The sequence below is a fragment of the Balearica regulorum genome, chromosome 6 (assembly GCF_011004875.1).
Source record: "Balearica regulorum gibbericeps isolate bBalReg1 chromosome 6, bBalReg1.pri, whole genome shotgun sequence".
Lineage (NCBI taxonomy): Eukaryota > Metazoa > Chordata > Aves > Gruiformes > Gruidae > Balearica > Balearica regulorum.
The window spans coordinates 21357595-21383147 of NC_046189.1; the positions used below are offsets into that span (position 1 = coordinate 21357595).

Here is a 25553-nt window from a genome sequence, read left to right on the forward strand (position 1 = left end):
GCTAAATAAAGCACAGAGGCTTAGCCAGATATAAAACTGTCCAAAGAAAAAGTTGGAAATACTTGTCTCTGAGGGAGGAGGCTGCAGATCTACTGGAAACTATGTCTGTCCTCCAGCACGTGACAGCATGAGCAACAGGGATCAAACTGTATCTGTATTGGGAAACCAAGAAACTGAAATGCAGATTTACTAAGAATAGGACTGCTATTACAGCCATTCTGTTTCCATCTTCCAGAACAGAGGAACTGCGGGTGACTGTTTCGGGTGGGAGGGTGTTGTGCAGTGAGGAACCTCCAGCTGCTTCTCCTGCCCTGTGATGTGGCCTGTGCAGAAGCATGGCTTGAGCCTTCTGAAGCACCTTCCCATACCTAGAAGGTAGACTAGTTCTAGAGGTCTGGCAGCTACCCAGATCCTTGAAACACCTGTGCTCCAGTTAAATGCAACTTGGAAGAGATACCTGCAAGATTTAGACGAGACAGGCATTATTTTCTCATGTCAGACATAGGCACTTACTAGCAACTGGACAATTCATGACATTTATGCATTGGATTAGCCCTTGCTAATAGAAATGGAACAGAATTAGACAAACCACCTAATCTGCCTGTCCTGTCAATAAGACAGTGTACAAAAGAGCAAAATTAGACTGAAAACTGAAACGAAGACAAGTCTTCAAAGTGACAACTACCTTGGTTACTGGTGGTGAAAAACATTGCTGGATCATTTATCATGTTTCAAAACCATCTGCCAGTTACTAGGCTTCTCGCGATCACGCTCAGCCAGGGTTTGTGCCAGGAGGCACAAAATACGGGGATGTAGAAGGAGCAAGTGGAATTGCCAGGAGAATGTTCATTGTAGAACAGTAACTGTAGAGTGGTCGTACTTCTGCAAATCAGCCCATTTTCAGAGGTGGCCATGTTGTGACTGCAGCGGCCGTTACCTCCTGATGACTTAGCTGTGCCCATCTCTTTCCCACACACAATGTATCTGTTTTCTTGCCTTGGTAGTAGAAGCAATTGACATTCTTTTTACCACTTCCTTTGAAACCTGGCAGAGGTAAGCAACTGCATTTCTGAATTGACTATTATGCAACTGGCTGTCACTTTTCTTTCACTAATCAGGAATAGAAAAAAATATTTGTATTGACTGAATACAAATCAGGACACTAATGAAAAGGCAGGAAAAACCGACAACTATCATCTAAGCTGCAAGGTGCTCTTCCTCCTGAGGCAGCCCTCACGTTTGTGGGGTGACTGAAAAAAACTAGTTGATGGTTGCCTGCTTATGGTAGCAAATGGAGAAGGGCGAGTGCTTTGAGGAAATGTCATTGAAGGCACAGCACATCATAGAAAGTCTATATGCACATTATATTTTGTATAAAATGGAGAAGACAATCCTAAATGTAGGTTAGGATCTCAAAAGGTGGGGTACAAGTCAGAGGGCTCCTGTGTGACCCTGCTTCTGTACAGGTGGCCTTCAAGCACAACCTTGGAGCCTAAGAAAGGTGGCAGTGGCTGTAGCTGGCGTGATCAGTCATGGATGGGCATGAGTTTGAGCGGAGCCCTGCTTTTCAGGTATCCGGTAGTCATTCTGCGCCACGCCAGGTATCTTCAAGTCCTGCATGGATGAAGCGATGAGTATTCACAATGGGAAGAGGATTAAAACTTGCTATGAGCGGATTCAGAAAGGGCATCTAAGAAAAGCAAAATGTAAGAGTATTTCAGTGAAATGTGCTGCTTTTGATCCTTTGCAGTCATTTTTTCAAAATTAAATCAGCAAGTGTTAGAGCAGATGGGCTGGTGTAAACCAGTGATTTAACTGGAGCCAATGAAAAGATGCTCAGAACAGCTGAAGGTTTAGATACTAATGGGGAAAACAGAAAAGATGTCCCACTGATGAAGTACCAGTGCACAGTAACATACTGAAACGAGCTGTGATGGCTCTGCCCTTGCTGTATGTTTACCTCTGTCTCCTAGGAAGGCAATGCAAGGGGTCACTGGTAGTTGGAATTGCTATTCACTTGGCTGGTGGGCTGCTTTTCCAGTTTTCCCGCTACGTCAGTTGTAATTAGATTTATGACATCCTGTAGATTTATAACACCCTCTCTATTCAATGAAGAAACTCTTTGAAGAGATACTCTATAAAAATGGTGGGCATGCTCTACTTTTTCAGAAAATGGTGCTCTGGTTTGAGCAAAGGCTGCACTAAGAAATCTGTGTCTTGTCAATATGATAGTGGTGATGAGTTGATCACAAAAAGAGACACCACGAAACAATACTTTTATAGTTTTAAAAACAGTTTAATTGTTAAATGTTTCAACATCAAAATGCATCAAGTCTTTAGTACATGGAAAAGTCCTCTCTGCCATAGGTATTGCTGATGATCAGTTCTTCTAGGACTTTTTCATGAATGCTTGTTAATGGTATCAGATCTCTGAGAAAAACTTCCATAAAATATTTGCTTTGGAAATAAATATAAAAGCGTAAAAAAGTGGAAAATCCTTGTTACCAGAAGCCTAAACATAGGTGAAACAGTAGAGCTACTAACCTTGTGGATTTGTCTCTTTCCTCATGTCTGGCTATAGTACAGCTTTAAGGCTGGCATCTCTTAGGCCACTTTTGTTTCCAATATGCACTTTAGTTCCAGGCTAAGTTATTTTTGAAAGGCTCTAATGAAAATATTTTCAAGACAGGGCTGAAGAATGCAGGATTTACATACATTGCTGAAGGGGGAATCAGGCTGTACCAACAGCCACTTAGAATAGCTACCTACTAGTTGTATTTAACTTAATTCATGGGCATTGTTTGGAGGATAAGCCACCAATATCCTGGATTGTCTGAGTGCAGGGAAGCCTAACTAGTTTTACAGGCATTTTCACAGAGTGAAAAATGGAGTTCTCTGAAATCTTCATTTATTCTAATCAATGTTAATTAGAATTCTTCAGGATTTTAAATGCTGGCAAAAAAATCACTTATTATTGATTAGCTAGTAAAGATCTTGAGACTTGGACAGACAGATGAATTGTTTAACAGTTAACAGTATAACTAGTATGCTGCTACAAAACTCTGTACAATTTGGGGACGTTTTCATGCAACAAAACCAGAAGAGCCTATCAAAACTCCCTCATCAGATCACGTTTTCCAGCATTTTGTTTACAGTTTTGATAACTTGAAGAGGTTTAAGCGTGTTGCCAGGCAGGAGGCTCCAGTAGCGTATCGGATCTCTTTCAGTATGCCAATCCATTCCTTCTTTTCATCATCATACCTGCATTTAACAAAATAAAGTCAGAACGTAACTTCTTAAACTTTGAGTTTGATGCTTCATACATGAAAAGGAGCATAGTCCACGTGTTGCAAAGGCACGTAGCAACCACGTGCTGAAGGATGCCACAAAAGGCTGCGTTTGTCCCCCAGAACAGAACACAAGGATGTTCTTTTGTTGTAAGTTGTCCTTTTCCTGGTCCCTAAAGCTTGTTTCTGGCCTGCATCATACTTTAATTACTCCTATAAAAGCTTCCTCCTCGTCTTAAGTAGCTCTTCCGAATTCCTTCAGATTCTTACATACAAAGGTAGTTTCTCTAGGAACCCTTCCTATCCTTCTGCCAGTTAAAACTCCTGAATTTACCTTAGTAACGGAAGGGTCACAGCAGAGATATGATGTTTCACCACTGCTGTTGGGATTTAGATGTGTAAAAAAAAATAATCTAGGAGATAGGGATTTCTGATTCTCTCAGAACAATTACTCATTTGACTATTAACATGTGAATACGTACAAACCTCTGTGTAAGAATGTCATGGAACAGAGAATGTTTCTATGGTACACTTACAAAGCTAAACCTGCCAAGAGATATGGCAACTTACTCTTTAAAAGTGTAAAACAGGCTGGAGATCATGACTCAAACTGTTCAAATTATTAGTAGGTGGAAGTAGTCATTAGATCCAAGTCTCATGTTTATTTGTTACTTTCTGACAAACACTTCTGTCAACAAGTGCTTTACAACCTGTGCTAGGGTTCATTTCCAGACATAAACAGAAAACTAATTTTACCCTCCAGTGTCTACAAACCTCAATTTTAGATATGGCTTTCCACCAGGAAAGTGTGATTAAAATTAAACTTACTTCCATATGTCAGTAACTTCACTGGGTGCAAATTCTTTAGATTCAAGCTGAATCATTGCAAAGCCTCCGATAGCATACAAAGCTCCGCTTAAGGTGACTAAACTGATGGAACTTCTCTCTTGAGGAAATTCAGGCATAATCTCCCACCTAAAGATGAAAAGAAAAACCTACATTAAACATATGAGAAATATTCTAATCTGAATGCATTAAAATACACTTCTGGGTGATATAAATTCCATTATCAAGGACCTCTTGAGTGAATGGTTTAGTAAAAGGAAAAAGTTCTGACATTTATCAGCAGTGAGTTTCAGTGTTTCCATCCTCACAGACTTCCTGCAAGTCTGAAGTGACAGCATTACACTGTGATGACATTTCTTCCCGGAGACCACTTCTTTACAGGTAGCCCAGTCCCATCATCAGTAATATCCTTTTTACAGATGTATTGTTCTCCAGCTACTCTAATTTTTTCCCTATCATTTCCAAAATGCTTGTTCATTTCAAGTGGTGTTGACATAATAATTTGAGATTAAAAAAAAGGTCACTGGGGCCTATTAGCATAATTTCATATTTTCTGCCAATTCACACCTACGAACATCCCACTTCTCTATAATGTCAACATCAAAACTAATAGGCTTATTTGTCTCTCTTGCTTCTGTGACTTGACTGTAATAGAACAGAGTACACCAAGACAAGAACCTGCAGATTTTTCAGACCACAAGCTGCATGTCTTTCTGAACAATGGAAGAGAAGAATGTGCCAAACGTAACGGTATCAAAATGACCTTTACTTTCCTTTGCTTTCTATAAAAGGTGTAAAGTCCAAAGTTCCCTCATAGAATTACTTCTTGCATAATTCACATTTTGTATTGTTGAATTTTACAAGCGAGTCTCTTTAGGATAGCATACGTTTAAGTTAAAGCTTTTGTTGTGAGGCTGGTGGCTGCAATGCCACCTGTCAGTGAAGGCAGCACAGCCAAATGTGTTTATATTCAATAGAAGTGCTTATCAATAAAACAAAGATGCATCCAGGACCACTTACAAGTTTAAGCTATTATAATAAAGCTTTACTGGTATTATTTTAAATGAAAGTTTGAAAAATGAAAATAAACATTGGAGGGATGCTGACTGCAAAAGATTCTGCTGTAAGGAAGAACACTGGAAAGTATCTGGACCAAATAAGCAAGCTAATGCCAGGTATGACTTACTCTCTTTTGTCATTATTCTTCTTTATAGTATTTCAGAGCATGCACTTAAAATTTAAAGTCCTCCTGGAATTTTCATACTAAATAACTCAGCAGAATTATCTGCCTGCCACTAACTAGCAGTGAATGGTATTTGCTGTGACAAGGTGAGCCAACAGCAAGACACACCACCATGTACCCGAAGGACATTCAGCCTGTCCTGTTCAGGCACCCGATTTCTCTTGCTGGGGTTCCAGGTTTAGTGCCAGTGCAGTTTCAACTAGACTGTGCAGCCCTTGCCCCATCTCTCCCACTTCCCCCCTATTATGCCAGTGCACCTGTTTATGTGGCCAACTAAATTGGGGAAGTAATCAGACTTGAAAAAAAAAGATTAGAGGGCGAGTTATTTTTGCTACATGAGCTCTGTGATCGTGTTTGCTATGCAGCTATGCCAGCATAGAAAATGCGTGTGGGAGCAGGAAAAACACCCAGAGATGCCGGCTCTTTAAGCTGCTGCTAAAGATGTGAATGCAGACCAACTGTCTCAGTGGGAGGACAGGATTCACAAAGGTGTCCAGGTGCCTATCTCAAGAGTTCCTAAAAGGCTAGATGATAAAACACTTGCTTAAAAATAGCTTGAATGTTGCACTCACTTATTGGTGGTCAGATCAAAAGCTTCAACAGATGCAGTAAGGCCTTCTTCAGTGACACCACCTGCAATGACAATCTTGCCCTTATGGACAGCCGTGCCAAACATCGAGCGAGCCACTTTCATTGGAGCCAGGTCTCTCCAGTCTCCTTTCTTGGGATTGTATACAAATAGTCTATTGGTGCATTTCCTGAGGAAGAAAAGAAAACCTGTGATCATTTCGAAGGAGCTTTTGGCTTGTTTCCAGTGAGACCTAGTTGATATGGATTGTGTGGGCTTATGTATAACACCTCTCTCCTCTCCACGAGATCCCTTCTTGTATCTTATCCAGGAATCTTTGCACGCCTACAAAGCACTGATCACATCCATAGAACTAAATTCAATCTTTAATGCCGCTTATGCAGGGCAGCAATTTCCCTGTACCTTACAGGAGAAAGGCAACGTCCTTTCCCCGCATACTCTATTCACATGGGTTTGTGGAGGAATGTATGACAAAGGTTATAAAAGAAAGATTATGCTGCTGTTTTGGCTGATGCGACAAGCTTGTGTCTTAAATGTCCCCAAAACAAACACTGAAAAATTACCACTATGTGCTCAGTTTGAGTGAAAACTTTGGTTTTCCTAATGTTATACCCATTAAGGTACGACAGGCATCACAGGTCAGACAATTTGAAAAACTGACACACTAATTCCATGGCATCTAAGTATTTCCATCTGGAAGGAAATAATACTTTCAGTAAGGGTCCTCATAGCTATATATTACTAATGTGTCTGCAACGCCAGTACAATTTGCCTTGGAAATAAGTATGGCCATTAAGTAACTAGTTGGGATTACAATTTATATGCAATTTTACCTTATCGCAAAAAAGATATCCTATATACCATAATACGGTCCCCTCTGCCAAATTGTAATAGCAACCTTAATCCAGAGATGTAAAAAAGGGAAACCCTGATTTCTGAGTATGAGGACATAGAAGCTACAAAGGACCAACCAAATAGCGTTACAAATTGTCATGAAAAGACTTAGAGACTCACTTATCATCAGTTTTTCCACCAAGACAATATATCAATCCATTGTTTGAGATAGTAGCATGGCCATATACTTTGATGGGTAGTTTTTTGATCTCACCCCATTTCATTGCCCTGGAATAAGAAGAATATCACTGTTAGGGTCTTTCAACTCACAATGGGCTATTTACATGTCCTCAGTGGGCAGAACTGAATTTTAAACATACACAGGATCATAGCACAATACTGAATCTAGAGACTCCTCCGTGCGAAGGTCCTTGCCTGCAATTACATAGATCTTGTTGTCTGACTCTCCCAGCCCGAAGAGACACCTGGCTGATGGCAGTGGAGGAAGGGCAACCCACTCTCCAGCGACGCTATCCAGCTGAAAGGGCATCAGAACAGGAAGTGTTAGGAAAGGCAAATAGTAGAAAATCCACACAACAAACATCATTCCACAAAATTAATCTAATTGTACTCAGTGTCTCTCAACAGCTCATCTGCTTGCCTGAACACCCTACCCTTCCCTCAGTGCAGCTAACGAATGGTGACTTCTACCCACCCATGCTTCATAGCGCTGAAACCTAGCAGTCAATGCCACACAGCTCTCTCTGCATCTGCTCACCCTCACTCATCCTCACAGAGTTTCTTTGCCTCTTTATTAAGTTCTTCTTCCTTGTATAAGGGTCCCTCACTCTCTGGGTTCTCTATCACATGTTGGAAAGAACAAGTTGTTCTTCCTGTTTGAAGGGAGCAGACACTCCAGCCATTCCACACCTACACATTTAGCCAGTTGTGCTCATCGTTACGAGATTCCAGCAGACATCCTCACACCGTTCCTCTTAACAATCAGGAAATATTACATAGCAAATGGCACAGCTATTTCGTCTGCAGTCCCTAGAGCAAAAGAGGTGGTGTTTCACCACAAATACCCTCAAAACTCCTGAGATCTCTGAAGGCACAATGAATAAAGACTTCATTTCTAAGCAAAAAAGGCAGGCAGTGCAGCTCCATTTGCGATAATATTGATATCATCCCTACTGAAGTACTCCCACAGCTGTCCCAATTCACATCCAGTATGCTGAAAACACCTAAGAAGCAGCAGCAGGAGGAGGACAGAAGAAAAACCAAACAAATAAAACATTCTTTTCCTAGAACTGTGGTGCTTAATTTTTGTTTTTATCTGAGAACTTACAATTGAACCTGAATGCTGACATTTAAAAAGAATATTTTCTCTTTTCTATTGCATATAGATTTACTTCACGATATACAGGAAGGGAAGGTAAAATGTGAGTTTGCCTGAGTGTAAAGGCATTTGATAGAAAGCAAGAGAAAGTTCAAAGTAATCAGATCTGGATTTAGCTCAGTGATATCCTTTTCCCAAAAGTATGTTCCACACTGAAGGTCTCCATGCCAAAATGAATCTCCCAAATTTGACAGACCACCCTATTACACAGGAAGTTTTATTGCAATAGTGAAATTTAGTTCATGGACATGGATTGTCCCCGTAGCTGGATGTGGGTGGCGTACCAAGAAGATGTACCCATCACTGATCACAGCAAGCTTAGTGAATCAGTCTTGAAGATTACAGACATCTTCTGTAATATCTGTATTACATATCTACAGATGATAGGGCATAAACTAGTCATGCATTTTTGAGCCAGTGGCAGCCTTGTTTCCTCCTGGGCTGCTAGCTACCAAATAAAATGGTAACAGGTGCTTCACTGGTGGAGAAGGGAGATCACAAAGTGAAAATCGGTTTGTCACCACATTAACGTTTTAGAGGGAACAACGGCCACATGGGTAATACAGACAAGTATTTTATCTATAGGCAGTAGCAGCAGCAAGCAAGTTTACAGATGACAAGCAAGAGAGCAGGATTTCAGTAAATGGATGTAGACATATAACGTAGAATTCTGAAAACTTCATCAATTTTTAGTATCGATCTTGAGATTTAGTTTTTCTAAGGCCACTTTCTAGTAGCCTGAGACTTAGACTATTCAGTTCTGGATTACATACATTATGACATCAACACGGTATTTCTACTAGAGAAATATTTCTGTAACTAGTTTTGCATTTTAGTGATTAGTGTTTTACCCCTACATAAGGAAATGAAACAGTGCTAATCCCTCTCTAGCAAACTAAGACTTCCCTTTCATAGATGTAACAAATGCCTGAAACCAACTCTTTCACTACATGTGAAATCGCAGTGAACCATACTCCTTCAGACACGTAATAGTTGTATTTTTTAGTATCTGAAGGCTTTCAAATTCTATCACTGCTTATCACTCTGCTTTATTACATACTGAAACAGGACCTACTTTTATTCTTTTAGGCCAATGTGCCTGACAATAGGACATGGCACATCGCATAATTCATCATGAGATAATTTAAATATCCCCCAAAGCATGTAGCCAGATATAGCTAAAAACACAACAGAATTAGTTTATGGTGTAAGCATGCCAAATCATATTTTTGCTAATTTTTCTGAAATACACTGTGGAAGTTACAGCGTGTATTAATCAGCCTTGTATTTATACAGATTTACAAAGATATAAATTATGCTCTCAGTTGAAACATGGTATTTAGCATACTGACATTGACAGTTCGCCAAGACAACAACCTTCTACCTCTAAATTATGTATTTTAGAATGCCCTTAGGTTTTCAAATATAGATGTGACAAAAGGACTTCTAGAATTTTAGTGACAAAGGAAGCATTTAAAATATGCACATTGCTACTGTTATAAAAACATTTCAGATGCAAAACCAGAAAGACATCTCGTTACATCTAAAGCAGTTAAGCACTTGACTTTCATAGAAGTTAATGTAAATTCACAAAAGGTATTTTACAAAAATATTATTAGGCTTAAATTTAGGCATTTGTACCATGAAAAAATCTGGGCCTTAAACAATGAAAGCCAGTGCCTAGATATGCTAACCCTTTTAATCTTTCATGAGATCTCACCAGGGGCTTGGTCTTGAAAGAGAAGATGCAAGTCCCTCGGTTTCACTTATCTCTCTGAGACAGGAATAGCTCTCTAAAGATACTTCTCTCCATTGACTGTACAGAGAGACTAGACAACTCATTTGCATAGACTCGGAATACTTTTCAGTAAGCACCTACTATCGCACCAACAATTATAAAGCTTATACCTGGAAGAAGTATGACTGGAAAGGCTGATCCTTGTTCTCCTCTTCCACGTACAGTCCGCCAACAATGTAGACCTGATTTTGTTTGGTGACTATACTGGAATGGTTTCTGGGAATCTGTTCTGCCAGGGCTGCTAGGTAGCATTCGTTTTCAAGAGGATCATAAGCTACTGCAGCAGTGTCATTAACCAGAAGAATTAGGTCTTTGACAAACATGCCGTGCCTGGGAAGGTCATTTAGGTAGCCAGGCAGTAAATCTTCATCTCCTACATCGCCGTTCACCTCCCCTTTGGTTGACTTTTCTGTACTTTTGCTAGAGTCAGGCAGTTTTCCAGCAAAAGCGTCCTTAATAATCTTTACTTTCTTCTGAAGGTCTGAGTTGCTTTTAATTATATCATCCTTCTCAACATGTTCTTTGAAATATTTTTCTGGCATAAGACGAAAACGTATGCAGTCAAAGATTTCCCCCAGGCTCTTTACTCTGTTCTCCTTGTCTGTTCGGACCCATCTCATTACTGCTTCAAATACCAGTTCTTCCTTCTCTACATTTAAGCTGTCAGGTGAAATAACTGAGATAAGTTCATGTGGGGCAAGCTGCATGAAGTCCTCTTCTTTGCAGATCTGCACAAAATGGTCTGAGACAAAATCACGGGCAGAAAATGCAAGTCTCGGGCAATCAAGCAGAACGCCTAATCGAAGGATGGCCAGACAGTTACCAACAGCAAGCCTCTTCTGAAGATAGGACACACACACGGTGAATACAGAAGGGATCTGGAAGCGACTGGCCAAAGCAAAAATATCTTGCACGTTAGAATCATTAAGATCAATACTTGCTGAATAAAGGTATTTGACGATCATATCCAGGATGTTGGGGTCAACATTATCTAGAACTACCTCCTTCTTTTTCTCTTCAGTTTGCTCAGATAAGAAATACTCACGAAAATAAGGACTACATGCCGACAGAATCAATCTGTGGCAAGGCAGGCTTCTGTCACCAGCTTTTAGAGAGCAATCTATAAACTTTTTCTCTTCGAGGAGTTCCTTGAGGCCATCCTGAAGAAGGGTGGATTGGTAAAGCCTGAGCTCTTCAGTGAGTTCCCTTTGGGAATCCATTTCGCAAATACTTGGGAAAGGGGAGGGAGCAGAAAGCTTTAGCTGTTGTCTGCCCAAAGGTCTGTCTGTAAAAAAGGCAGACCAATGTGCTTTGCCCTGCCTGAAACCTCTGCAACTTAATCTCGCTAACTAAATATAGGTACATACTCTTACAGGTTGGAATTTAGGATGGATGGTTTGGAAAAAAAAAAAAAAGAGTTGCTCTCGCAGCTGTCAAAGACTGAAAGAAGCAACTGTGGCTTTTAGTCACTATGGTCAGCTTTTGCCATCATTCTCCACATCGAATCAATGAGATTACGTGCAATGTAAGAAATTACTTGATATGAGTAAGGACAGCAGAATCTGACTCTCAGGGAGACAGCTATGAGCAAGATTGTAAATATACATGTTACTGAGTATTCTGAAATAGAAATATTATTAATCAAGCTGTCAGCTGCAACTACTGTTCACTTTTCCAGAGTTGCTTAATACATCTCAATCCTGCAATCATAGAGATATTTAAAAACTCCAGAACTTTGCATCAATTATATATGCTCTAAGATTTTTTTTTTTACATACCCATATCACATCTGCAAATTCTTCAGATATTGATAATAAGACTTTGAAATGCATTTTAAGCTTCATCTTAATATCCATTTGGTTGTATTTATTTGTAAACAAAACTCTGCTGTTTAGACACAAAATATACATGATTCAGGTAAAGTTCTGCTTTCAAAAATAATTTAAATGAAGTCTCCACCCTCCCTTAATAAACACCATTCTTCAGATAATCTGTAGACATTATCAATCCTTTTAAATTTGACTGTTCTAGAAATGGTGTTAACTCCTGTTAAACTAAACCAAAACCAGTACATAGGAAAGGTAGAACAGATAATGAAAACCATGTAATCCACCATATTAACATTATTTAATGGATGTGTAATTTAAAAAAAAAATAAAAAAATCTGAATTTAAATTATAACAGCCCCAAATCAGACAAGTAGTTTGAAAAGTGAATGTGAATTTAGAAAAAAATATGCCTATGTTGGAGGTTTCACAATTTTGACTGGGAACATTTAGATTTTTATTAAAGGTGGTAATACAGATCCAAAACAATTTTGAATTTTTAAGTTGTTTAATGTACCTCGATGAAGGACTGTATTTTGCCCATATAGAGAATGCTTTTTACCCACATGGTAAAATGTTCTTAGAACATAATGGAAACAGGATCAAAACACAACTATTTGAACAGAAGATCTACAACAAGGTATAATGTAACCAAAGTTTATTAAAATCATGATTGCTTTTCAATATAGGTAGTATTTAATTGAAATGTATTACTTGAAAGATTGTCTACAAACACTGCAATTACATTCACACCAGTTACTTTACTATAACAGTCAGCTGCTGAAATAACAGCTGAGAGGAGAGCTCATTTGACTTTTTCCACTTATAGAAAATAGCGCGGAGGTCTTATCTCACTAGAAAACCTAACAGCTGCATCTTCCTTTAAACAATAAATGACTCATTTCTCTCTAACACATTGTAAAGGTCTAATGACTCAGACACAGAAGCTATTTGTGTATGCACTTTTTTCTAGACCATTCCTTAAAAAGGGCTCTAGACAAAAAAAAAAAAAAAAAAAAAAAAAAAAAAAAGGAAAAACTGTATAAGGATATCTAGATTGCAATTAACTACCTGGAATAAGATGTGCTGAACGTTTAACAGAATTATGAGACATGAAAACTAATACTTGGAACAGTATTGCTTTTTATCAAAGTTATCAGTAGCACAGCACCACTGCAATGATACGGCCAATATGCCTAGATACACAATGTTCTGCATATGATGATATTTCTATGTTGTACAACATTAAACCAGTTATGGAAATTTGATGTAGATATAATCATTATGAGAAAGTATATCACTGTGTGTAAATACATGAATACTTTAAATTGAGCATCAAACTATATACCACACACTGCCCTACCTCAACTGGAACTTTCCTCTTCTGATAGCCTTCCAGGTAACATGGCAGGCGGTGGCTGGTCCTGGCAGCCAATCACAGGGCAGTATGTACACACATGGGTCACGAAGTTGTAAAAAACATGGTGGCTCCCTGCCATAAAATGGTGGCTGAAGCACCATGGCCGACCTTGCTTTGTTAGGGGAGGGGGCTTCCTGCTCTGACAGCCTTCTAGGGGAAGCAGGATGGGGTGGCTGGTCCTGCCAATCACGCCTGAAAATCCCTGGGGTACAAGTGTGCCAAAACCCGCAGTCAGCCAATCACAAAGCTGTATGAAAACGTGGGGTATGACATTTTAGGTAATGGCGGCTGAACTAAAATGGCAGCCACCATACATGTAGTGGGGCGGGACTTCCAGGTCCTGAGGGACAGAGCACCGTATGACCAGGGGAAGGGCGGGACGTCTGGGGACTTGGGCAACACGTGACTGCCCGCAGCAGTTGGGGCCCCGCCCCTTCTTATAATCGGTATCGGTTGTCCTTCCACTACTTACAGGAACACTGCAATAAATACAAAGCTTTTACACATACGAGGGTTTTGAATAATGTTCACTTTATGATATATCCTCAGGGCTTATTATCTAGTATTTGCCTGCTCTTTAGCTTTGCCGTGTTCTTCCTCTGCTACTCTGGTATTTCTAAATTGTCTTCTACAGATCTCACAAGCCCAGTAAGAACCAAGCGTCTTTCCTTGCTTAGGAAACAAAGGCATGCCAATTTAAATCAGGTCATTACTTCCCAGAGTCCCTGGAGTGTGAATCCGTCCTTTAGCTTCTCTATTGCAAGTCCTAGTTCTTCTGAAAAAACAGGCTCCCCATCATGTTGCTTTTTTGAATGCACGAGATAATAGAGAAAATAAAGCAGAAGGTACTTTTTAGTATCCCATTTTGACAACGTGAATTTGATAGTATGAAAAAAGATGTTCTTACCTTGTTTTCATCAGCAAAGTAAGCCTGCAAAAGAGAGAAAAAAGAGAACTCGCAACCTTGTTTAAAAAAAAAAAAAGTCTGAAAATGTTCTGCTAATAATTCCTTGGGGTCAAAACTGTATTTGGTAAGTTTTCTTCAATGAGCCAGTCTGTATGGTTTTTATTTTTGTTTTGTAAACAAGATCAGATTTTTTTCTGAGTTGAAATAATTTATAAAACGGTTCTAACAGGAGTTGGTGATTATGTTATTTTTCATTACACACCAATCTTTGAATTTTTCATCATAATAATCTAAGATTTTTAAATGGTTAAATTTTCATATTATGTTTGTTACACTGACAAATACTTTATAGGTAATAAAATGTTAATATGAAAGCAAACTGACAGCATCTTAGCGTTTTCTGTCTCATGTGCAGCAGCATTTATTATGCAATTTCAAAAAGTAACTTAAAATGTGTAAGTCAACATCATACTCAATCTAAGAAGTTAACACAGAGTAACTGAACAATTAACCAAATTTTTCCACTCTCAGGCAGAGAGTTGGGAAAGAGAAACAAGCTTTCTCATTTTGTGTGTGTGGAAATTAAGGCTCTAGCTCTTCAAGAAATCAGACCTCTGAAAATATCCACAGCTCTCAAAGTCTCTGGACCAGCAGGCTCCAGATCTTCCTATTTACCTGAAAGAGCCTGGTCTTGCTTCAGCTGCCCCTATGGACTGGTGAGGGGCAGCAAAAGAAGCATTTTCCTGCTCAGCTGGATCTCAAGCTATACAAGACTCAATAGAATAGCATCACAGCTGTCAAGTGTCATGGAATAGTGGTGTGGAGCCACTCCTTGAGTCCTGGACGATCCGTGTCTCCTAGAGCAACCACCTTCTAGTAATTTACAGCTTCCAGTTTTTGTTTTAGAATATGCAAAGCACAGTTATTTAATCCACATGACAAAGGCACCAATAGAGCAAACAATCTACCTTTAAGGAAAAGGTAGGTCTTCTGAATAAAAATGTACAAAAATGAAGAAGAAAAGGCAAAAAGTGAGGAAAAAGGAGGGAAAAGAAGAGATAAGAGCTTATCTGCATCAATAAATATTAGCAAAAGAAAAGAAAGTGGAAATAAGATTGGTGCTAGCACTGCTATTTTACCAAATTTCAGAGAGGAATTAAGAAAATATGTGAATGGTCAATGGGTCAAGGCCAGCACTTGAAAACACACGCAGTCTACCTGTGCAGTCAGTCATGCAGGCAGGTGTTACTGGGTTGCACAGTAAATTTGCAAACTCTAGAAAGAAGGTCATTAAGCAACCTAATGCACTGAAAAGTAAAGTTTCCTGAAATAATGTGAGACAGATACTAAAATAGTTTTCTAAACTGGTACCGTCAGGAGTGCAAAGGTTGTCAGAAGTGTCTCAAAATTATTGCTGCCTTTCTAAAAATCTTTCAAGTTTGAATCTTAGATGAATGTTGAGCGTACAGATATCACCATCTATTCATCTGCTCCAAGAGAAAGAAGACTTGTTTTCATATAATGTATTTGATTATACTATATTGCTGGTTTTCAAGCTATTCCTGATCTTAATGTCTTGAGAAACTATATACAACTATTACTTTAAATATCTACTACTATTTATTTTGAATTATAGTTTGTTCTTAAGTTAAAAATCCACACACAGAATAAATTCCTGTAGTAATCAGGATTTTGAATGAAAGACGTGTAGGTGTGTTTTAAATACAAAAAGTTCGGTTATAGCTTATCTTTAATAGAGGATTACAGCTGTACATTGCTTACTTTTGAATAACCAAACAAGAATTTTTTTTTTTATTATTTTCTGTGGATCAACTTACCACAAAAGCATCTGTATGTTCATCAGATTCTATTTCCACATCATCTTGAACCTGCTCCACTGTTAGGTCTTCAAGAGGTTGAGGCTGCAAATTAAACTCATAAGTAAGTAAATCCACATATCTGTTTACTATATTTTTATTACTGCTGTTAACACCATATTGTATCTAATTTAAAATAAATGAGTAGAGTACCTTTTCTTCCATTTCATAATCTACTCCAAATATAGGGTTAGCTGAATAAACTCTGTGAAGAGAATTAATTTCCTTCACTGCCTCCTGTAGTTTCTCCACAGGGTCTATTTTAAAACCAAGTACGTATCCTCCACTCTATATAACAGAGAAAAAGGAAAACATGTATTTATTATTGTAGCTTATTAATTAAACACCTTTTTCCTCTTGTTAGGGATCTGCAGTTTAATATTAGCAAATTTCAGTTTGCTGATAAAACATTATCTGTGTTTTGGTATGATCTTATTTTCATTCCACCACTTAAACCATGGGTGAAATAAAAACAATGACAATGTTTCTCTGTGAGGTAAATAAGCTTTTAACTGTTAGCTCATTATATAAATGAGGAATAAACTTACACAGAAAACCAAAAGCAAACAAGGGTAGGAGAAATTCTGCAATGATACTAATTATTCCTAGCTACTCAGCAAATGTTTAGCCTGTTAGATGTTGATGTTGTTATTAAAGAAGCTTTCAGATAGAGTAAATAAAGTTAGTTGAACTTAAAAAAAAATCGCCATTAAAAGCATTTCTGATTAAGGTCAAATTGAAGAAAAATAATTTTGTCTCTTACAACAAAATGCATACACAAGTGAAAAAGATTAAAAATAGTGGTCTTAATTAAGTATAGAAGTAATTAGATCCCAAAGATAATCTGTCAGAAGACACTGTTTTAATGGTTATATTACTTTATTTTCACTAGTCATGCTGGCCTATTGTTGCTTTGCTTAGATAAACCATAACTCACAATAGCTATACTGACCTTGACATACAGACATTTTAAGCAGTGCAAAGAGGACTTTTTAAAAGTTGTGTTCAAAAGGCCACACAGAAGGAACATTCTAAATACTTTAAAAATAGCCCTGTAACATTTCAGAATTAGAGAACTATTATATATAAAAACGTAACCAATGAAAAAAGGCTATTAAAGCTTCTTACCTGCTGGGAACTCTCTATCACAAGTGCCAAGCCAAACTTTGAATCTCTTATTTTTATTGAACGCTAATGGTAAAGAGGTAAAAACTGTTTGTTAAAAATTATGGAATTATTTGACAAAAATCTGCTTTATATACATATATATATATATTTTTTTTTTTTTAACACTGTACTAATTACAATTACTCGTTCTGGAAGCTTGGCTTACCAGCATTCCCTCCTGTTTACCATTACAAATCTGAACCCCTGAACCTCAGGGAAAAGTGTTTTTATCAGAAGCAGTAACAGTGGTAACAGTTCATTTCTGAACTTGAGGTTCACAGATCATTAATCACAGTGTAGGTGGCAGGAAGCATCATAGTAAATAGTTTGAAAATTGGAAATACAAGCCATTTTCAGTATCTGTACCTGCCTATAAAAGCCCCCAATTAATCTGGACAGAAGAAAAAAAAAAAATCTACCCTGTGGTCGATGCTGGTAAGACGAAGTTCCTCCTGGACTATGGCACATGAAATACTAATTTTGATGAGCTGGGAGTTTTAACTGAAGACTTGAACTTATGCCATTTAATTTTGAAAATAGTTGTTTGAAGATACTTACAATTTGTAGATATGGTATGCTGACATTAAAGCTGTCATTCATATTTGCATGCCAAACTATTCTCACATTAGTAATAAAAAATGTTCCCAAGTTTCCCTATTAAAGAAAAGGTATGTTAAAACTGCTTTGAAGTATTGAGAATTTTTTTTCCAAACACGATGATTACTGCTATCCATTTAAACACAAGGATACAGCTTCACATTTAATTCAATAAAAGCCTGATTCTTTCCCACCAAAACCAGTTGAAATGCAAGGAAGCAAGATCCAATCTTTAAAGGATACAACACCCAAGTGGTGAAAATAGCTGGGAGTACCTATTACTGCAGCAAAGCAGGATCAAATCACAGCACAGCAGACCTCATGGGAGTACATGAAGCATCTGAGAGTGTTCTTAACTGTACAGATCTGGAATTGGCGTATAGTGTAATTATAATGGCATGTGGGTTAAACTTAGGCAATTGTGGAGATGTGTGCCAAGGGAATGTAGAGGAAAGAACTTTTTAGCTTGTGAGGATGGATCCTATTTCCATTCTGGACTAAAATTGCAGAGACAGAAATGACAGTTCCCATTTTGTTTCATAGCTCTGGGAAATACTTGCCCTGTAAAATAATAGAAATGTTTTCTATTTTTCCTTAAAGTCTTTATTCTTCCATGTTTTAAGACATAGATTCCTATTCCGATATTTTCTATTTCTGATAATCAAATACAGTCTTACACTGTAGTGAAAGCTGCACATAAACATACAAATATTCAGCAGAGCACTTTGGAAACAACATGATTGTCTTTCAGGATGATACAGAACTTTAGACTCCTATCTTTTTAACAGGAACCGTGTATCCAGTTCCTTGCATATTAGCAGAGTCACATAGACTTCAGGTTGCCAAGAAGAGACTTTGTTGTACTGAGTGGCAAATATATGGGATCAGCTACTCCACAAGCATCAGCTGATGAACTGAATTAAGGGTAATTCCTTTGAGGATATGAAACTCCAGTAGTACAATTGCTAGATGAAAGCCAAAACATTTTAACTTGGCTGTAGTCAACAGTCTCATTTTTCACTATACCTGGTCACTTGACAAATTCCAAACTCCATTGATTTTATCATATATTTGTTCTTGTGGTAATAATCTCAGTTGCTTGTTTTGAATCAATGCACTTCTCAGCTTCAGATCACGATACATTTTAGAAGTTTCATAAGCTCTGCAAAAAATAAAACACACACGTTACCATTTCAGTGTTTTCTATTAGCTTTACTGTTTAACACCAATATGAAGTGTTGTAATTTTCAACTTTTCTTACCACCATGTTGCACAAAAATGAGAGTACTGTTAAAACTTCATCAATGAAAACCATTATATTTCAGCTTTCCTTAATGAAGTTCTCTTTAAACTTAAAAGTTTTGGTTTTTTACATCTGCTTTGATCTCTTGTATTGTTCATGTATTCCATAGCTCTTAAATAGAGACCTATGGTGATGTATTACGCACACATTTATTCAGATGACTTATCTTTAGATGGGAAACATCCACTGTTTTGTAGTCATTTAGACTTTTGACCAGAATTTAACTCTTCATTTCCATTACAAGGTCCAAAATTATGGGAAATCATTATAGACAGAAATTACAGATAGAATATGCACACTGTAATTAGCTCTTTTGTACTTTTATTTGTTCAGATAGTTTATACACACAAGGTGTATAAACTGCAATCAATGATTGGTATTAATACATATTCAGTTTCATTATGCACAGTTACCTACTACAATTTGTGATCATTCTCTCCCTTCCTTCCAGAGATTGTGTTCTCCTCTTTTGGGAAGAGGAAGTTTTCTGAATGTTAAATATGGGCAGTTATATACTCAGTCCATCAGCAGTAGTAATCACACATATTTGATTAATTGAATTTTGTAATGAACAAGCACTATTTTAAATATGCCACCTGTGTACAGCAATAACTGAAGTGAAGAGTCTGGGACTCCCGGGGACAACGTTGGTAAATATGAACTCAAACCGTGTATTGTTACATTTAGTCAATATATACAGAGCTTCTGTCTGCCCTCGTAATTTCTGTAAGGAAAAAATGAAATGTAACATTTTGACAATACAGTAGCTTTACTGCACAGGCAATAAATAATCTTCATATATTTTCTAAATTCTTGTTTCAAATAGTATATCTGAAGGTATACTCCTAATTCTACCACTGATTTACTCTTGTCGTCAACTGAACTCTTTTTTTTTTTTGAGAAACTAGCACTCCAATCAACATTAGAACTAATGAAGCCCGCCTACTATGCATTTGCAATATCATGACTAAAACAGTATTTTAGGCTTTGTTCCCATGCGGCTGCCTGGGGAATCTACATAATTTCCCTGCTAGTTCTTTGCTGCAGGCCAAACAAATGGTTTCACGGTTGCATGTAATTCAGGCAACGTACTTGAGAGCTTTTTTGCACAAAAATAGTGCCTCTCTAGACCTTTTTAAATTTAGACACCATGAGCCAACATGTGCTTGACTTACCTAGAGGGGAGAAGAATCACCAGTGTGAGTACATGAGTTTTACTGCCTAAAAACACACAAATGTAAAACTCTCAACTTTTAGAACTAAACTTTCATTACTATTCTATTACTGTTCTTGCAAGTAAACCTTCAGATTATTGTTGATATAGCGCAAGAAGTATACAGAATGAGTTACAGCTTCTTTTATTATTTTAAAAAGTGTTTTTTGAAACTTACAGAGTTGGCAGTTCTTGTAGTTATATTTATAATGCAGTTGTAACCAACAGCTAAAAGTTAGGGAAGGAAAAAAAAAAGAACAGTTTTGAGAACAAGAAAAAATAATAGTCAAAATTACCAAGTACAATATTGAATTTTGTAGCACAGCTTTGGATGCTATTTGTGAGAATTACACCTTATGGTTAATGGTCTGGGCCCTCATCACAAAATTGAAGACTAATTTAAGCTGGAAAGGACCTTGGGAGGTTGTCTGGTCCAATGCTCTTCTCAAAGCAGGACTAACTCCATCTGGCTGCTCAGGGCACTGTCCAATTGAGTTCTGAATATTTCCAGAGAAGGAGATTCCACAGCCACGCTGGGAACCTGTTCCACTGTTTGACTGCCATCATTGTGAATGTTTTTCTCCTAATATCTAATTAGAATTTCCCTTGTTTCAGTGTTTGACTGTTGCCTCAGAAGGTCTGTTTCATCGTGATGTTGCCCATAAATTTTACCCTTATAAATAAAACTTTCTACATCGATATAGTACTTTGTAGAAGAAGAGCAAATGAGATGACAAAGAATAAAAGCAGCAAAATGTAAAGTATAAATGGAAAAGAAACAAAAAGAATAAGAGGAGAAAACAGTTATAAATTTCATTCTGCCTCTTCCTAAAATAAACGGATGCACTAAAATGGTGCTGGGCTAAATCTGAACATCAATGACAATCCTGCTACTGATACCAATAGTAGCACAGCCAGGTTGTGTAAATTATTAAAGGAGAACTAGAATTTGCTTTGGGAAGATTCTGCTTCTCCAAAAGCTCAGATGTGGCAGCAGTTATGTAGATAAGAATATTCAGTCTTCAAGGAATTAATACTTATGAAAATACCAGAAAAAGACTATTTCCTAGGTTGCTTGTGAGAATTTTCTAAAACTAAAAGAAACAGCAATGGTCAAAAATGGCATCCAATAAAATATTATTTTTTTGTCTATATATTTCGTTAATGTAAGAAATAGTGCATTATCTTGAAAGCTAGAGAGTATTTTAAACTCTAAAAGCCATAGGTTAGACTTCCTTGAGGTTCTGCAGGACTGAACTACTCCATAGGTTTCTTTGTGATCTCCTCTAAAAAGTGCTAATTTAAAACTTAAATACACAGACAACTATTTTTTTTATTTATTTTATAAATACATATAAAAGTAGCAGTGTGTGCACACACTTGTATGTGTGTGCATGTATGAGACAGCAAATGCAGAAGAGCAAGAAGGCAGAGGGCATAAGTTTATTTTTTACATTACGAACAGAATACAATATTGATTGGCTATTGGGAACTGAGCACTGGAAATAATTTGGTACAAAGTAAATGTGTCCTACCCTTGTTTCAGCAAATTAAACTAAATAAAATATAAGTAGACCTGCTAGCTACTCATACAATTAAAATTAGAAGCTTATTCAGAGCTTACAATAGTAAATTTGGAAAGGCGAGTAGTTGTCGGGAATAAAACTGTAGGGCAATACAAAATGTGAATAAATAGGTAGCAATAAGAGGTACAAGTAAAAGCAAGGCGTGAAGAAACTCAAACTTTTGTTTCTTCCTAGAAAAATGAATTAATACCACACAGGCCAAATGAAAAATACATCTGAAGTACTCTTCAACTTCCGTCCTGATAAATTAATATTGAATATTAATATTTTACCATGAATTATTTTAACAGCTCCTATGTTACAAATACATTAATTAATAACAGTTTATTTCAGCCTTTACAGAGCAATAGAACTATACTTTACTATTCTGTACTGTAATCTATACTATTGTGAAAGAATAGCATGCCACCACAAAGGAAACGCAAAATTTGCAGTTGTTTAACAGGAGATTATACTTACAAAGATTGACTCTGGGCAATGACAATGAGCGCCAAATAATCCTCAGATTTGTCACAAGCAGTCTACCTGGAAATAAAAAGTGTAGATATTTTTAATCTGAATAACTTCCATTAAATTAAATGTTCCATTCTGTGGTATGTATTTACCTCTAGTTTTCAAACACCAGAATATTCCATCTCCTTGATAAGAAAAAGAAAAAAAGCACAGGACACCCCAGGAGAAAAATCACTAAACTTTTTTTTTTTTTTTTTTTTTTTTAAGGCTAGGAGAGAAAAATCCAGCAAGGAACAAATGAAACAACTTCAAATATATATACCAGCATTCCTCAAAACCAAAGCAATAACAGTTATTGATTTCACGTCCACCTGCCTATGGTAAAAATGCAGAGACACAATCAGTGCAGAAGTGCTCTGGGGAGGAGAAAGGGAAGGCAGTGAGTTAACTATCGCAGCTGTCTTCATGAATAACCTCACCCCTTTATGTCACGTGCAAATTTCTTCAATTCTGTACGCTGTACAGCAGCACAACCAGCCCCAGCAAGGGTCATTGCAGCTTGCTGGCAGCTTCATGCCCTTGCACACTGTATATATATTCCTTACTGATTCAGTTTAAACCAGGTTAGGAAAAACTAAGCATTAAAGAGGAATACAGTAAAAAAGCACCACAATGTTTATAAATGGATTATTCTTACAAGGCTTTCAGTTCTAAAGAAATTCTGAGACAAGATTATTACCTTCCTATAACTTTGAAAAGGAGATCCTATTTGAAAATACTCCAAGGGGAGAGATGCGTGAAATAGGTAGAATCTATTTTCTCCAACAGAACACTGATACTGAGTTCAATGGAAACCAGACAGGGCTTTCATGAACCTACACAGGTTGAATATTAGAAAGTTTACAATTTCCCTGAGTTTGCAGTTACCTCTGTCTCCATTGTTTCCTTTGGTATCTTCAACAGACTCTAAGCAGTCTATAAGGACCTCTCCAGGTCTCATTTTCATTTGTCTAAAAGAAAAAAAAAAAAGAAGAAGAAAAAAATTACCTAAAGAAAATGATTAGATTTATCCTCAAAAAGAAGACCATTTCTATTTCCCCACTTCACTTTCGTTTCTCCTTGTTTTGCTTCGTGCATCATACAATGAAAAATCCACATATGCACACACGCACCCAAATCAATATACATCTGAATTTGTTATCACTACACCTGGCATATGAAAAATATTAGTACCATTATTATTAAATTATAACAGTAAATATTATAATTATATAGCAAGTGTGACTAAGCAAACTATACCCCAAAATAGGGAGAAAGTGTGTGAAAATGGGAGGGAAAAGCAAAAAAAAAAAAAAGCATTCACATAATTTTTAATGGATATTTTGTTGCCTCTTGCGGTACTTTTAGGTCATAAGGAGTGGAGCTAGGCTCAGGAAAGAATAGATGCCAGAAAGGGAAATATCAGATATATACTGACACGTGAAATGCTCTCCTAAATTTTCCACAAAGGGTGTGGTTTGGCTTTTGTGGTTCAGATGTGGGGTTTTTTTTGTATTTTGCTTGATTTAACTGGATTAACCACTTAATTACATAACAACAGATGTAGCGTGAAATTTTGCTGTATTTTAATTGTATTGTGTAAAGCAGTCAAAACTCTTCCGTGTATTGGCATAACAGAAACAAGATGCATTATCAGGAGAATTCCATGAGATACTACTGCAGAACAGGATTGAGACAGTAGGTATGGACTCAACAATACATCACCAGAACAGCATAAAAGATACTAGACAGGAGGTAGCAAGAATAGTAACATTAGCATTAAAGAAAATATGGAAGCAGGCTCTGTCTACATTATAATTCTACAAGAACATACGACAGAACTGCTTAAACATCCAAGATACAATTTCATGTTTTTAAAATTACTGCAGGCAGCATGTCTGAGGGACAAGGGGTGTTCTCAGTAGGGTCAACCGTGCAGGAAGCAGATGAAGCATGATAGCAGTTTCAGCCTCTACCCCCAAAATCATCACCAACCAGCTGCTAATTTGTAGCTCCGTATTACAAAAGCTATGCAGGGAAGCCACAGAAACCAGAGCAGAAGTTTTATGTTTTAGATAAGGCCGACAGCTCATCAGAGGTCAAGGCCCACGGGAGTGAGGAAGCACTGCCTCCACGAGGATGTACGTGGCAGCCCTTCAGCTCTGTCCCCTCGGAGGCTGCACAGCCACTGCATTTCCGTGAGCTCAGGCTGCCAACATCACGGCAGGGGCACACACCCTAAGTTTGTTTTTACTTCTCAGCGCCGGATAACGCTAGTTACCTCAGTCCTCCTGTATGCAGCCTTCTTTTTTTTTTTTCCCAATTTTTTTTAATTTTCTTTTCTTTTATAGATTGGAAACGGTGACTAGACTCCACCTACCAAAAACTCCCCAGCCAGCCCACCCGAGTCTCAAGGGCCCCACAAGCCTCTTCCCACCCTCCCAGGAAAACACGCTCCCCCCCGCGCCGCCACAGTAGGAAGACCCCCAGCATGCACCGCGCCACTAATGGCGGCCGCGCTCAGCCTACTGACAGACGCCGGACGGGTCTGAAAGCCCTGCTGTAAGGGAAGGGGAGGGCAGGGCAGGGCAGGGCAGGGCAACGACACTCACTGCGGGGAGATGTCGAAGCGGACATCCCTGTCCTCCCACAGCACGTCCAGCACCGCGCTCATGGCGGCGACCGCAGCAGCCACTCTCTCCGGAGAGTCCGCGCGCCGCCGTGGCAACGGGGGTGGTGTCTCGAGCTCCCGCAGCGATCGGGATTGGCTACGGTGCTGCACGTGGGGGGCCATCCGCTCTCCCTCTTGCGCTAGCCCCGCCCCCGGCTCGCTGAGGTAGCGGCCGCGGGTGGCGCCGGGACTGTTCGGCGCTTTTCCCGCTCTGGCAGTCGTGTCCTGTGGCCGGCCCGGTGGCGGGGTTGTACAGCGTCGGCAGCGCCAACGGCCTGGCGTTTGTGAACGTTTTGTGAAGCAGAGCGGAGTGCTCTGAGTCGTTGGAACATGTAGTTGTTGCAGCTTTTCCTCACGTCTTAGTTTTGTCTGGTACAAGGTAATGTCTGTACTACTGTGAGCAATCATTAAACCAAAGCCCTATACAGCCCATAAACCTAAAGTCTGTGAAACCACTGCTTAATTGGTAAATTACATTTTTAAGTCCTGGGTTTTGGG

At 38.3% G+C, this 25553-nt stretch overlaps 2 protein-coding genes across 4 annotated transcripts; both read right to left on the reverse strand.

The window, feature by feature from the left end:
* Window positions 1-2275: 2275 nt before the first annotated feature.
* On the reverse strand, window positions 2276-11360 carry KLHL41 (kelch like family member 41). The gene is made up of 6 exons (XM_010312758.2): window positions 10107-11360; window positions 7180-7337; window positions 6980-7087; window positions 5949-6134; window positions 4116-4262; window positions 2276-3261 (listed from the first exon to the last, which is right to left on the reverse strand). Exons 1-6 carry the CDS (start codon window positions 11214-11216, stop codon window positions 3150-3152), a joined length of 1821 nt encoding a protein of 606 aa, XP_010311060.2. The 5' UTR covers window positions 11217-11360; the 3' UTR covers window positions 2276-3149.
* A 359-nt stretch (window positions 11361-11719) lies between these two features.
* On the reverse strand, window positions 11720-25147 carry BBS5 (Bardet-Biedl syndrome 5). 3 transcript variants are annotated; one of them, XM_075756715.1, is made up of 12 exons: window positions 24997-25147; window positions 23273-23355; window positions 22352-22417; window positions 20485-20534; window positions 19690-19817; window positions 18817-18952; window positions 17752-17847; window positions 17155-17217; window positions 16180-16314; window positions 15988-16071; window positions 14150-14173; window positions 11720-11883 (listed from the first exon to the last, which is right to left on the reverse strand). In XM_075756715.1, exons 1-12 carry the CDS (start codon window positions 25056-25058, stop codon window positions 11863-11865), a joined length of 948 nt encoding a protein of 315 aa, XP_075612830.1. In that variant the 5' UTR covers window positions 25059-25147; the 3' UTR covers window positions 11720-11862. The 3 variants fall into 3 exon arrangements, with proteins under 3 accessions (XP_075612830.1, XP_075612827.1, XP_075612829.1); XM_075756712.1 differs by lacking the exon at window positions 11720-11883 and adding an exon at window positions 12447-14045; XM_075756714.1 differs by lacking the exons at window positions 11720-11883; window positions 17155-17217 and adding an exon at window positions 12447-14045.
* Window positions 25148-25553: the final 406 nt, after the last annotated feature.